The sequence below is a fragment of the Suncus etruscus genome, chromosome 17, assembly GCF_024139225.1.
Source record: "Suncus etruscus isolate mSunEtr1 chromosome 17, mSunEtr1.pri.cur, whole genome shotgun sequence".
In the NCBI taxonomy this organism is placed as follows: domain Eukaryota; kingdom Metazoa; phylum Chordata; class Mammalia; order Eulipotyphla; family Soricidae; genus Suncus; species Suncus etruscus.
The window spans coordinates 60279057-60294493 of record NC_064864.1 but is presented as its reverse complement, the minus strand read 5'-3'; the positions used below and the strand labels follow the sequence as shown (position 1 = coordinate 60294493).

General features: G+C 37.7%; 1 protein-coding gene and 1 non-coding gene across 2 annotated transcripts in view; one reads left to right on the top strand and one right to left on the bottom strand.

Annotated features, from left to right (window-relative positions):
* Positions 1-15437, bottom strand: part of NHLRC2 (NHL repeat containing 2) — a 58882-nt gene that overhangs the window by 21061 nt on the left and 22384 nt on the right. Inside the window, exon 5 of the mRNA XM_049764442.1 lies at positions 8031-8160. Coding sequence (XP_049620399.1) covers positions 8031-8160 — 130 coding nt within the window. The remainder of the gene's footprint in view (positions 1-8030; positions 8161-15437) is intronic.
* On the top strand, positions 4326-4433 carry LOC125995426 (U6 spliceosomal RNA). Its single transcript, XR_007490959.1, has one exon. It is a non-coding gene; the product is annotated as a U6 spliceosomal RNA (small nuclear RNA).

The following is a 15437-nucleotide window of genomic DNA, read 5'->3' as shown; positions in this document are numbered from 1 at the left end:
TAAAAAAAAAATTGAGTCTGTGCCTCACATTATTGTCAATAATGGTTTATCCTGCACATAAGCCAGCACCATATCTATCACTAGTGGTGACACCAGAGGACCTCAATGCTCCTCCCTTTCACTCCGTCCCTGGCCACCAGCTCCAGTTTGTGGCTCAGTTCTTCCATTGTGTCGCCTTTGGTTCTTTGTTGCTATCTTACTGTGTATCTTGAACGTCCACGTATGACATAGATCATTGTATATCTATCTATCCCTGTCCTCCGACTAACTTTACTCAGCATGATCTCCTCTAACTCTATCCATGTTGCTCACATTGCCTGGTTTTGTTCTTTTTAAGAGCTGCACTGTATTCCATTGTGTAGATAGGCCATAACCTCTTGATTGATTCATCGTATTTGGGTATGTGGATTGCTTCCATATTTTGGCTATTGTATGAAGTGCAGCAATTAGCATAGGCATACATATATATATATATCCTTTTAATGTTTTTGTGTTTTGAAAATAGAAGGTATCATGATATTTTGATGCCATTAATATTAATGTTTTAGATACATACCATCATGAATGCTAATACTTTGTAGGCTGTCCCTGCTCCTCATACTCATATTTCAAATTAAAATAATAAAGACACTACTGAAGAACCCCATATTTAATCATTTTTTAAAATATGGACCAATTATATCCAGTCACATGAGTGAAGGATTCTACTGTATTCATTTTCTTCAACTGTTATTACAAAGAATTGAGAGGGCTTACAAAGAAACAAAACCCTAATACTATTCATTTAAAATAATAACATGAAAGCAATAGGTAAACAGGGTAAAAAAGATAGAGCTGTTCTAAGTTTTGGGCCACACTTCAAAGTTCTCAGGAGCTATTCTTGGCTCTGTGCTCAGTAGCGACCCCTGGTGGTTCTCAGGAGAACTTTGTCTGCATGCAAGGGAAGCATCTTACCAGCCTGTATTAGCACTCTGGTCCCATTCTTTCTTTTCTTTTCTTTTTTTTTTCTTTTTGGTTTTTGGGCCACACCCGGCGGTGCTCAGGGGTTATTCCTGGCTGTCTGCTCAGAAATAGCTCCTGGCAGGCATGGGGGACCATATGGGACATCGGGATTCGAACCAACCACCTTTGGATCGGCTGCTTGCAAGGCAAACACCGCTGTGCTATCTCTCCGAAAGAAAGAAAGGAAGGAAGGAAGGAAGGAAGGAAGGAAGGAAGGAAGGAAGGAAGGAAGGAAGGAAGGAAGGAAGGAAGGAAGGAAGGAAGGAAGGAAGGAAGGAAGGAAGGAGGGAGGGAGGGAGGGAGGGAGGGAGGGAGGGAGGGAGGGAGGGAGGGAGGGAGGGAGGGAGGGAGGGAGAGAGAGAGAGAGAGAGAAAGAAAGAGAGAAAGAAAGAAAGAAAGAAAGAAAGAAAGAAAGAAAGAAAGAAAGAAAGAAAGAAAGAAAGAAAGAAAGAAAGAAAGAAAGAAAGAAAGAAAGAAAGAAAGAAAGAAAGAAAGAAAGAAAGAAAGAAAGAAGGAAGGAAAGAAAGAAGAAAGGAAATTCATACTGGGGCTGGAAATATAATACAGAAAGTAAGGGGCTTGTCTTAGATGTCTATTATATGAGTTTGATCATCAGCATCCCATATATTCCCCCAACTCCTACAGGAGTGATCCTTGAGCAGAGCCAAGAGATAAACTTGAAGCACAGCCAGAGATAACTACCCCACAAGCAATAAATAAGTAAATTAATCTATTTTACTTTTAAAATGAAGATAACTTGTCTCTAAATTTTCAAGCAATCAATGCGAGCACAATCCAGTATGATACTCAATTTATTAAAAGGCTTAATGCATTGACACCAGAGCTACAATTTGTGTTAAAGACACTTAATAAAACCTGATACTTAATAAAAATAAATTAATATGAAGATAGGAAATTACCAATCAATCATGTAGTGATACAGCAACAAGTACCACTAATGGGAATCTGACCAATTTTATCAAATCTTAAATAGAATTTCTGCCAACTCTAAATAAGTACATCATACAACTGAACCAAGAATGTCTTGGACAATCTCAGAATGGTGGCAGTTCAGTTCCCTTTCTGCATGAAACCACAGCAGCCCAGTTATGGATGTCTTAAAAACGTACATTCAGGGCCCGGAGAGATAGCACAGCGGTGTTTGCCTTGCAAGCAGCCTATCCAGGACCAAAGATGGTTGGTTCGAATCCCGGTGTCCCATATGGTCCCCCGTGCCTGCCAGGAGCTATTTCTGAGCAGACAGCCAGGAGTAACCCCTGAGCACCACCGGGTGTGGCCCAAAAAACAAACAAACAAAAAAAAGTACATTCAGAGGCCAGAGCAATAACACAGTGGAGTTTGCTTTGCATGCAGCTGACCCTGGTTCAATCCCTGACATTCCATATGATCCCCAGAGCCTGCCAGGAGTGATTTGAGTGCAGAGCCAGGAGTAACGCTTGAGTGCCACCAGTTTAGCCCCCAAACAAACAGAGCATTCACATTTTTAGGGTATATATATAGCCTACAGCCTCTGACAGGAATGGCCCAGCTTCACAACATAACTGTATCAAATTGCCAAGCCACCAACTTTGTTTCAGATTTTATAGATCCTGGACCACATCACTGCAACCATGTGACACCTAAAAATTTCATTAGTGCCAGCCAAGTAGATCACAGGAAATATGATGAACATTTACATAGTTCAAACTCAGTGAGCCTATACAGTAATAATAAAAAAAAAAGCTCAGCTAGCACCAATCACCGCCCTATAAAACCTTAGACACTGACTTTAGTAACACCATGGAGAGAGATAAAAATTAATTCAAGTTGATCTTTGTTGGTCGAAGTTTTGATAGTTCCATCTGCCTTTGCACTGTAACAAATATTATGAAGTAAATTTGTGTCTGCAAAAGGGCAGGCTAGGATGGTGAGTAGGAAAGTGGGACACTGAAAAAGGGAAGGTTTTCATAGATGGTGGGATTGGTGTTTGAATATTTAATACCTTTAACATCTGCATTATGAACAACTTGGTAAATCATTATTATACAAATATTATAATATAAAAAATTTAAAGAATGCTTTAGACCTATGGTAGAGGGAGATAGGTTCTCAGGCAGGGAGTGTACTGCTGGAATTTTTATGCATGACCATACCAAAACAATTTTGTATATCACACTGTGTAAAAGGAAAAAAAATTTTGAAAGGATTAAAAATTCTTAGGCTAAAGTCATCATTGTCATTATAGGCCCTTTATCCACTCTTTGTAAACTATTTCTCTTAGCCAGCACTTGAAAGGTGTTATGCTTAAGTGCACTCAAGATTACTCCTTGGGCCAAATACCTGGAGGGGAGTTATTTTTAACACAAGTTAAATGCAAATTCGTAAACTCAAAGTGATCTTGCTGAGCTAAAGGAGGACTCATCCTTTCCTAAAAATTGTGCTTAATAAAAACCCAATCAAGGGGTTACAGCGATATTACAGTGGGCGGATGTTTGCCTTGCACATGGCCGGCCCAAATTTGATTCCCATTCATATGCTTCCATGAGCACCACCAGGAGGGAGACTCCTATGAACAGAGCCAGAAAAAAAACCTTGAGCATTGCTGGGTGTGATCCCAAAACAAAAAACCAGAACCACAAATAAGTGTCAAGTAGCAAACAAACCAGCCAAATGGGAGTTGAAATCTCATTTGTCCACAGGATTCCCTTGAAGTGTAATTTGGATGCATTTGTGCTATGAAATAACCAGAATTTCTGACATGAAAATGATAGAAAATATTTAGGCCTAGAACAATATTTAAGTATTCTAGACCTAAATATTTTCGATCATTTTAAAATATATAAAACAGCTAAGTGCATGCTGTTTTAAACGAATGTAAATGGTGACATATGTGACAGATTGAAGTACATACTATTCTCAATCCGTTATGCTTATGTAATAGCAGTTTACATCCACACCCCTATGGATGTAGATATATATAAAATATATATACCTACGTATAGGTATATATATCTATATCTATATATGTGTATGTATATATACATATACATATATATGTATAGATGATAGATGATAGATAGATAGATAGATAGATAGATAGATAGATAGATAGATAGATAGATAGATAGATAGATAGATAGATACTATGACCTAAATGGAGGCAAAGTCTATGCATCTGGCCCAGGACTTATGTGTTTAGTTATGTGATCTGCTTCATCAATAGTAACAAGTAAGTCATTGCAATCCTAACAAAAGTTCAAAATGTGTGTAAATGCTAACTCCTTAGTGTTCCTGCCTTTTGCCAAAAGAATATTACTCAGAAAGTGTTCGCTTTGGCAGCACATATACTAAAATTGGAATGATAGAGAAGATTAGCATGGCCCCTGCGCAAGGATGACATGCAAATTCATGAAGAAAAGAAAAACGAATATTACTCAGAAAGATATAGGTTTAAGAAGGATGGGAAACAACTGAGGGCAAATGTTAGCCCCTAGTGGAACACAGAACCCAAGGCTCAGCCTTCATGACCTGAACCCCAACTCTACATGTGAGTGAGAGATAAAGGTTTAGATCTGTAATTGGCTGGAGATGACTTCTAAGGACACATTGTGGCGATACAGATAACCATGTTATTATGGCCATGTACAGTGAGCAGAGGTTAGAAGTTACTCATATAAACGCCAACAACTGATCATCACTAGGACTTACATACTATGGGCACAAATGTTTTTCTTCTGTTCTATTTTATTGGTAATGTTTAGACCAGCCATTTCTCTACTGGGGGTCCTATTGCTCCTTTGGGGTCCCCCAGGATATTTCAAGGGGAAAACTGTATAAATGATGGAGACCTGCAGAAATAGACTGGAGGTCCAATTGGTAGGATGGGAGGCACACAGGAAGAAGATAAGGTAAGAAGGGTGCCAGATTCAGGAAAAGGTTGAGAAATATCATTCTAGACTGTTTTTCTATCTAAAGTTTATATATAAGTAGTTTACCAAAAATTATTTACCAAAAGCCAAGAAGCAGAAGTGTGAAATCCTGGTGGCTTATTTTTAACTTAAATTATTTAGAATTGCTGCTACAAGGTGATAAAAAGAAAAACTGAGCTGTAGTTGGCTTTATTGTTACTTTTAAATTCTCGGCATGGAATCTATCCCCTGGTGACTGGAAGAGAAGACACAGTCTCCTTCTCTTTCTCTATCCCATCCCCTTGTGAGCCACCAAAATAACTTAGGATTATCGGGACAAGGAATTCCAAAAATGGAGTTCTCGAAAATAACTCACACAAAATAGACAAGCTTATTTATACATAGCATACATGCATTAATAATATAGGCAGAAGTTCATTAAGTTAACTTGTGAATATCACAAGTTTTATCAAAAGTTAATTGCAATAGAAAAAAACTAACATCTTTGAATTATAACCAAAATGACTTCATAATAGAAAATTAGCACAAATAGAAAGCTTTTCAACTAAGTTGATTCTATAAAAACTCATCAAGTCCCAGATTCCATTTTTAATCTATTTTATTATTTGTCTTTTATTTATCAGCAATACAGATAACCATCTCAAACCCCAGAGAATCAATTGAAAATAAGAGGACAAATGCTCCTGGGTTATCATTTAATCAATCATTTTAGGTAGTAAAAATGTAAAGGAGATGAAAGTTTTATTGTTTCTTTTCCCAACTGCTCAAAAGAAGCTGCCATATTTCAAGATAAAGTTTAATAATCTTAAAAAATATATTGGGACCAGAGTGATAGCACAGTGGTAGGGCATTTGCTTTGCACACAGCCAATCTAGGACGGACCTGGTTCGATCCCCCAGCATCTCATATGGTCCCCCCAAGCCAGGAACAATTTCTAAGCGCATAAGTCAGGAGTAACCCATGAGCATCACGGGGTGTGGCCCAATAGATATATATATACACACACACAGATATATATATGTATGTATATCAGCTGCTATTAGATTTCTTTTTCAAGTTACAGTATATACAAAGGGTCTTTTCTACTACTATGTTCATGAATGTTCTTCTGAAGCTCTGTAACTCTGATTCTGATTCTGTTGTGGGTCGGACAAGGCCCAGGGACAGTGATGAGACACTAACTTTGGTGGTATGTACAATGCAGTAATGCCGTATCTCTAAAACATTCATATTAATACTAAAGCTATATTTATTCCAATTAAATATTCAGAATTACATTGACTGGAAGCTGCCATCAAGATGAAATGTGTATAGCTACTTTGCTTATAAAATGCAGTATGCATACATTACAATGTGACAAATGATATTGAAGGTTCCTTCTGGTATATATTATTGCTGCCTTTCTCTTTATATAATTAACAAACCTTAAGCCAAAGGTAAACAAGTAAAATAAAACTGGAAAAATCTAAGTGCCTGTCTCAGCATATTTTAAAAACTTACTTTTATTTAACAAAGTTTACTTTTATTTAAAGTAAATTTTACCTTATTATTTATGCCATATAAAAGTAAAGTAGATCAAAGACTCTATTTTCATATTTATTATATTTTGGGGAGGTCACACACAGCAATGCTCAGGGCTTATTCCTGGCTTGCAAAGCAAGCACCCTTCCAGCTGTGAGATTGCTGTGGCCCCAGATAAAAGATTTTAACGTAAACCTTGTTCACACAACTTCTAAAAGTTGTACTTTACACCAAAAAAGCTAAAGTCCCCAAAGCAAAAATTAAAAAGTGGAATTACTTCAAACTGAAAAAATTCTGCCCAGCAAAGGGAACATCAATAAGAAAAGGCAGGGGGCTGGAGCGGTGGCACAATGGTAAGGTGTTTGCCTTGCACGCGTCTGACCTAGGACGAACCCTGGTTCGATCCCCCGATGTCCCATATGGTCCCCCAAGCCAGGAGCAATTTCGAAGCACATAGCCAGGAGAAACCCCTGAGCATCACAGGGTATGGCCCAAAAACCAAACAAACAAACAACAACAAAAAAAGAAGAAGAAGAAGAAGAAGAAGAAGAAGAAGAAGAAGAAGAAGAAGAAGAAGAAGAAGAAGAAGAAGAAGAAGAAGAAGAAGAAGAAGAAGAAGAAGAAGAAGAAGAAGAAGAAGAAGAAGAAGAAGAAGAAGAAGAAGAAGAAGAAGAAGAAGAAGAAGAAGAAGAAGCAGCCACTTAACAACTGGGAGGAAAATATTTGCAAATTACCTATCTGGTAAGGGGATAATATAAAAAATATATTTACTTAGATAATTCAATAGCAAAATCCAAACAACCTGATTAATAAACAGAAGGTCTGAATAAACATTTTTTCACACAGCTCGCTCAGAGATACAAGAACAGGTGCTAAAGGCAAATGCAGATCAAATTCCTATGAGAGATCACCTCATGCCTGTCAGGCATGTCATTCTGTCAAAAAGATAAGGAATACTAAGTATGGGCAAGGATATGAAGAAAAATAAATTCTTTTCTACATTCCTAGTGCAGCCACTATGGAAAAGCTGATAATTCCTCAAAAAGTCTAATACAGGGGCTGGGAATGCTTTGCAGGTGGTGAGTTCAGCCCTGGGTTTGAATCTCAGTATCAAGTTGAGACACACACACACAGAAGTGAAGTCCCCTAAGTGTCCTGAGTGGAAAAATGAATAAAGAAAATGTAGTGGATTATGTGGCTATAACAAAACATTATCCATCCACGTAAAGCAAAATCTAGTCTTCTGTAACTTCCTGAATAGACCTTGACACATCAAGCTAAGTGAGGTCAGATTAAGACAAGTGCTCTTCTTATATCTGGAAGATTAAAAAAAAAATTTAACCTCTGCCCCACCCCACAAAAGCATTAAGCCGATTATGATGGGAGAATACAGTCAGAGGGTTCCCAGAGCAGGGAAAGGAGTCGAAATAAAAGAAAGGTGTGTGTGTGTGTGTGTGTGTGTGTAGGGGAGGGGAAAGTGTTAAAATAAAAAGTTTCAGCTATAGACTCTCTCAGTCATGGGGAGGGGGTACTTAAAATTAGTAACTGTATGTAAAAATAAAATAACATGTTACATACCTGATGTTCCCAAAACCAGATCCCAAGGGGAGCTAATAGGCTGCAGTACTCCACTGGCTCCACCCTCTTTATCAGTCCCTTGAACTCCAATGCCAGCTACAGTGCTCACCATCTCCGTGTCTAAGTCGATCTGTGGAAAGCCGTGGTTTACGCAATGTCACTGTTTATGTCCTTTTGGAACATCAAAACTTTTAGCCAGATATAGGAAGTATCTTCAGCATAAATACTGCGTGACCCTATTTATGTGCACACAACTCAGGAGCTTCATTTCCCACCTGTCTCTTCTTCCCCATTCCTCTTATGGCTCTACTACAACCGGTGCTGAACTCATCTTCATCACAAAACCCTCACAAATGTAACAAACCTGTGTAGCCCCATCTGGGATTAAAGCACAGAAACTTCCATTCCATGAAATTCCCACACACCTCTTCCCAATTATTACTGCCCTCAGTGGGAAATGGTATCCTCACCCTCCCTCCCCCGAACAAGACAGGTTTTGATTTTTCTGGTGTCTGGTGAATCCTGTGTATTTTATATAAATATAAATATTTATAAATATATAATTTATTAAAAATATCACTTGCTTGAACAATATAACACTATATTAAGTTTTAAAATCAGTTAAGTCTTTTAATTTTGTTTTTAAGCTGTTTTCAATGCTTTGTTTTGCAACAAGATAAATGGAAACCGCATGGAGTTTCTTAAAACATTATAATTAGATTTTAGATTCTGCTTGCCAACATTTAACAAAGAAAGCCTAATGAAACTGCACTGAGTCAAGAAATTAATGTGGAGAAAACTGATACAGCATAATATCAATATTATTCAACTCAACACTGGAACCATTTTATCTTTACATTTGAAGTATACAGGTCTCCTGTGTATTTTGCTAAATTTATTCTAAGAATTTTATGTCTTTTGCTGTTGTAAACTAAATTCTAATTGCAATGAAAATTCCAATTTCAAACTGACTGCTACTAATACAGCTAGTTTTTAAACTATTAACCTTGTATGCTATAACCTTCTTAAATTCATTCATAGGTCTTAAGAAGCTTTTTTCATAGATTTCTATATGTTCTATGCATGTGACATAGCATTGGAAAAAAAGCCTGTATAATCCTCTTTCTTTCAGTCTGCATGACACCCATTTCTTGTTCTTGCCTTAATTACAATAGTTGAGGCTCGGGTGAACAAGCCTAGTACAAGTGAGGATCCTAGTTTGTTCCTAGTCTTCACAAAAGAGTCAATATCTTGCATTAAGTGTAGCCACAGACATTCTACAGCTATCCTTTGTTATACTGAAGACATTTGCTTCCATTTCAGGACTGCTCATTTTATCAGGAATAGCTATTAATATTTTTAGATGTTTCTCTGGATCTTGTGCAAGATATATAGGTATTATCTTTTATTGGTACTATGATGGATTACATTGATTTTTAGCAATATCCTCTTTGCATTTTTTTTTTAAAAACTCAATTTTGGCTGATATTGTGAAGAACATTCATCAATGTAACCTGCCCTCATGCTATTATTTCTAATTTTTGTTGCATAGTCTGGGAGCCAGGGCACAATGCGAATTTACTATGTCTTCTGCTTCATATTTTTCCTTAGTTTTATGGATGAAGGATCAAACCATGGGGACTCATGTAAATAAGGCGTGAGCTTTACCATTGAACTATATATTTGGGCCCTTATTTTTATTAAACTCAGTCTGCAAGGAACAAATGCTATTATTGCTCTAAAGATTGTTCTAAAGATGAGTCCTGCAGGAAAGTGTGCATTTTATGGCTGAAACCCCATTATGAACATTTTTGTAACCACGGTGCTCTACAAGTTAGATACTTGCCTTATACACAGCATCCTATATTGGTCCTCCAATCCCACCAGGAGTGACTCTTGAGTACAGAGCCAGAAGTAAGCCCTGAGTACCTTTAAGTATGGCCCAAAACCAAAAACAACAACAGCAGCAACAACAACAACCAAAAAACTGGAGGATTGCTTGAGTACACAGCCAGGAATAAGTCTTGAGCACTGCTGGGTGTGGCCCCAAGCCAAAATACTAACTAATCAAATAGCCAACTAAAATATGTACTGCAGAAGTTGTTATGATAGAAAACTCTATTTGCAAAAAGACATCACCAGGGAGTTTTAATAAAAAGTTAAAAAGATTCATTCCTACATTAGACAAATTATTTAACACCCCCCCACACACAAGAATGAAAACTAACTAGCTCACATGATGAAGTTAGGGTAGACTTGATTATAAAATTAATGAAAAGAGCACAAGAAAATAAGACTATTTTAATTAATGAAAATGTTTTAGAATTTATTATTTTACTAGGATAATATTTTGTGACACCTTTTTTAAGAGAACTTTTAATACCTCTTCAAATGGATGCTACAAAGCAGACACACCTGCCAAGTACTAAGATCACTCCACAACAACCCATGCATCCCTTCCTTCTTTCCTTCAGGCAACTTCAGTTGTGCTGTCACGATCTATGGATTTATTTTAGGTTGTTTGTCACATTGTTTTGTTCTTTATTCCCTTTTTGTTTTTGTAGTGCCAGGTGTCAAACCCAGGGCTTTTCATGCAAGCCAAGTGTTGAACCAATTAGCAACACTCAGCTATGTATTCTAGAGTTCAATTTCATCATTATATCCCACAAATAAGTGAAATCATTCAGTACTTTTCTTTCGCTTCCATTATTTTGTTAGACATGGTCCTTACAGCTGCATTCAGTATTCAATATTTTATGTTGCAAATGACAAAATTTAATCCTTTACTATAACTAAATACCATACCATTGTGTATTTATCACATCTTCTCTAGATATTTACATGTTGTTGGGCATTTGAACTGTTACCAATTATTACATAAATAAAATTGTAAATAAAATTGCAGTGAGTGATATATCTATTTTTGATTAGTGGTAGATAGATCATAGGATAGAATCTATTTTTAAAATTTATCACCATGGAGGCTGAATACATTTCCATTACCCTTAGCTATGACTCCAGTTCCTTTTTCTCCATATCCCCATCAGCATTTGTTGTTTTTGTTCTTTTTAAATAGAGGCTATTTGTAAAAGTGTAAGGTAGTATCTTACTACAGTTTGATTTGCATTTTCATGATTTAAAGAATGAAAACTTTTGGGGCCAGAGAGAGAGCACAGCAGTAGGGTGTTTGCCTTGCAAGCAGCTGATCTGGGACAGACAGTGGTTCGAATCCCGGCATCTCATATGGTCCCTCGTGCCTGCCAGGAGTGATTTCCGAGTGCAGAGCCAGGAGTAACCCTCTGAGTGCCACTGGGTGTGACCCCCCCTCCAAAAAAAAACCAATTAAAAAAAAAAGAATTAAAACTTGGGGCCGGAGAGATAGCATGGAGGTAGGGCATTTGCCTTGCATGCAGAAGGACAGTGGTTCGAATCCCAGCATCCCATATGATCCGGAAGCCTGGCAGGAATGATTTCTGAGTGCAGAGCCAGGAGTAACTCCTGAGCGCTGCTAGGTGTGACCCAAAAACCAAAGAGAAAAAAAATAAGAATGAAAACTTTTGAAGACTAGAGAGATAGATGGCTCAAAACCTGGAGCATATGTGTTAGATGTAGAAGTTCTGATGTGGATCCCTGGCACGCATAGTCGCCCTAGAACCAACAGATGTGGGCTCCCCTGCTCCACAAAACCCATCTCATCAAACAGCATTTTTTTCATGCTTACTTGCCCTTTTAATCTTTGGTGAAGTATCTAGCCATCTCTTCTGCTCATTTTGTAAAATGTTTTTCATTGTGGCTATTAATATGTAAATCTACTGATAATTATTTTTAAAGTATTTTGATGACTCTTCATCTGATGTAGATATGTAACATATGAGGATTCTTTCTGAATACTCATTCTGAATCTATCCTCTTACCCTCTTTTTTTAGCTTGAGGTCTATTTCACCTGATACAAATATAGCTGTCCCTGTCACTTTTAGGTTCCCTTTGATTATAATATTTCTTTGAGCCTATGTTTATCTTTGGAGCTTAAATGGGTCTCCTAGAAACAGGAGAGAGGTGGGGTTTTTTGTTTGCTTTGATTCTTCTAATCACTCCCTGCTTTTTGAAAAGTAAGTTTAACTACTAATATTTAAGGACACTATTTATGTGATTATTAAGTACTTATATAAAATAAATACAAAGTATAAATTTTACCTTATGTATTTAACAACATATACCTATGTGTTTTCTGTTTCTGAACTAACCTATGTTCATTTTTCTATTACCCCTTGTACATACAAAACTACCTTTTATGTGATGTGAATAGTAAACATAATTTTGAAAAATTAAATCCAATGTCACTTTTAAGAAAACTTAACCATTAGGGAAGGTTTATTCCAGATATTAAAAAATGACTAAACATAAAACAATTACTGTATCACAAATCAACCCACTGAGGTAAAAATTATATCAATAACTCTAGATCTATAGGTAGTTTATATAACAAATTTCTAATAAAATTATTAACAAAATTATAATGAAATAATTCTCACTAATAATAGAGGGGCCAGAGTGGTGGCACAAGCAGTAGGGCATCTGCTTTGCATGAGCTAACCTAGGACAAACCACAGTTTGACTCCCCCTCCTCCCGGGGTTCCATATGGTCCCCTAATTCAGGAGCAATTTCTGAGAGCATAGCCAGGATATTCTCTCAGCATCACCGGGGGCCTCAAATAACAACAAAATAATAATAAACAGAATGCTTCTTCATATTCACTTATTCCCCAAAAACTAAAAATATTAACATTTGAAAAAAATTTATTACCCCAAATTTATTTAGCCAAGAGGTAAAATATATTTACCTTTAAGATTATGAGCATGATAAGATGCCATTACAACTAATGCTTAAGGGCAACTGAGATTCTGACCAGCATTAAGTATAAAAATAGGAAAGAAAATGATAAAATTGTCATTTGGTTTAATTGACATATATACATAGTTTTTGTAGAAATAGATAGTGAACCTAAAATACAGAATTGCAAGGAATCCAGAAGAGCCAAAACAATACTGAAAAAGTAAGAAAGTGGTAGTAATTTATACTTCTTGATTATAAAACTTATTGAGATTTTATGGTAATCAAGAGTGTGGTAATGGGGGCCGGAGAAATAGCATGGAGGTAAGGCGTTTGCCTTTCATGCAGAAGATCATCGGTTCAAATCCCGGCGTCCCATATGGCCCCCCGTGCCTGCCAAGAGCAATTTCTGAGCATGGAGCCAGGAGTTTCCCCTGAGCACTGCTGAGTGTGACCCAAAACCCACCAAAAAAAAAAAAAAAAAGTGTGGTAATGGCATAAGGGATATACAGATATCAATGAAACTGAAGAAGTCTAGCAATAAACAATGTTACCTAATAAATTAGTAAGGTTTTCAGGACTATTCAATGGACACAAAAGTCTTTAATAAGTGCCTCTGAGAAAACTGAATTTCCATATGCTAAAGAATCAAGTTAGTCACCTCTTCCTAATATCGCATGGAAGAATCAACCAAGATAGACATTGACCTCTCCTTAAGAACAAGAACTATAAAACTCAACACAGGAATACATCTGGATTTGGCAATAAACTCTTACATGACACCAAAAACATAAGCAATGAGAAAAAAGATAAATTGGGAAACATCAAAGTTTAAAACTTTTGTGCATTAAAAGACATGACTAAGAAAGTGAAAGGACAGCCAACAGAATGTGAGAAAGTATCTGAAAATCATACACTGGGCAAGACATTTATGCCGAGAATATACATAGAACTCTACCAACCAACTTAACATTGAAAAATATAAACCCAACTTAAAAAGGGGGGGGGGGGGTAGATCGGGGCCGGAGAGGTGGCCCTAGAGGTTAGGTGCCTGCCTTGCCTGCGCTAGCCTAGGACGGACCGCGGTTCGATCCCCCCGGCGTCCCATATGGTCCCCCAAGCCAGGAGTGACTTCTGAACGCATAGCTAGGAGTAACCCCTGAGCGTAACTGAGTGTGGCCCAAAAAACCCAAAAAATAAATAAATAAAAAGGGGGGGAAAGGGGGGAAAGGAAGAGAGGGAGGGAGGGGGGAGAGAGGGGAGAGAGGGGAGAGAGGAGAGAGGGGAGAGAGGAGAGAGGGGAGAGAGGAGAGAGAGAGGAGAGAGAGAGGAGAGAGAGAGGAGAGAGGAGAGAGAGAGGAGAGAGAGAGAGAAATAGAGAGAGAGAAATAGAGAGAGAGAGAGAGAGAGAGAGAGAGAGAGAGAGAGAGAGAGAGAGAGAGAGAGAGAGAGAGAGAGAGAGAAATAGAGAAAGAGAATAGCAAAGCCGGCAGGTATTTGCTTTCAAGTGGCTGGCCGGGGTTTGATCCAAGACACCCCAGAAGATTCCCTGAGCACAAAGTGAAAAGTAAGCCCTGAGTCCCACAAGATATGGCTAATCCCCCCCTAAAGAGATGGGTTGGAAATAGAGGTCATTGACAGAAGTATGAGTCCTAAATTGGAAGCATGTCAACCAAAGAAAAAACAAAATAATTTGGGGTAAGGAATTTGTTTTGTTTTGTTTTGTTTTGGGTTTTGGGCCACACCCGGCGATGCTCAAGAGTTACTCCTGGCTGTCTGCTCAGAAATAGCTCCTGGTAGGCACGGGGGACCATATGGGACACCGGGATTCGAACCAACCACCTTTGGTCCTGGGTCGGCTGCTTGCAAGGCAAACGCCGCTGTGCTATCTCTCCGGGCCCAGGAATTTGAATAGATCATTCTAAAAGGAAGTTGTACAGGAAAAAAGATGCTTTACTTGATCTCATTAGGGAAATAGCAAAGTCATAAAAGGAGGCCACTTGGCACTTAGGCAGATTGCTCGGACTTAAAAACTGAAACTAGGGGGCTGGGAGAAAGTATAAAGGTAGGTCATGTGCTAGGGTTCCATCCCCAACACCCCAAGGCATTGTGCTCGGAAGTCCTATTAGCTGATACTCACCAATGGATTCCACACCCCCTGAAAACTGCTTGGAAAGGAATCTCCCCCAAACAAACAAACACAAATAAAAACACAAATAAATCAATACTAACCTTTTTAAAATTGGAAACAACAAATAACAGTGATAAGGGAAAACTGAAACTCACATAGAAAAGTATAAATGTGTATGTGCTGTGGAAAATCATGTATTAGTTCCTAAAAGAGTTAAACACAAAATATTGAACACTAGCTCAATAATACCTATTCAAAAGATATTATGGAGTAGATATTAGGTATAAAATTGTGATGTCAAACATAAAACTTGTATTTGAATGAATCATAACAGCCCTAAATTGAAAATGTCCTAATTGCCTGTTAACTGGGAAACAAAATGTGGGGAAAAAACCTGGGAAACAAAAAAACTGGAGAAACAAAATGTGTCCTATATCCGTACAA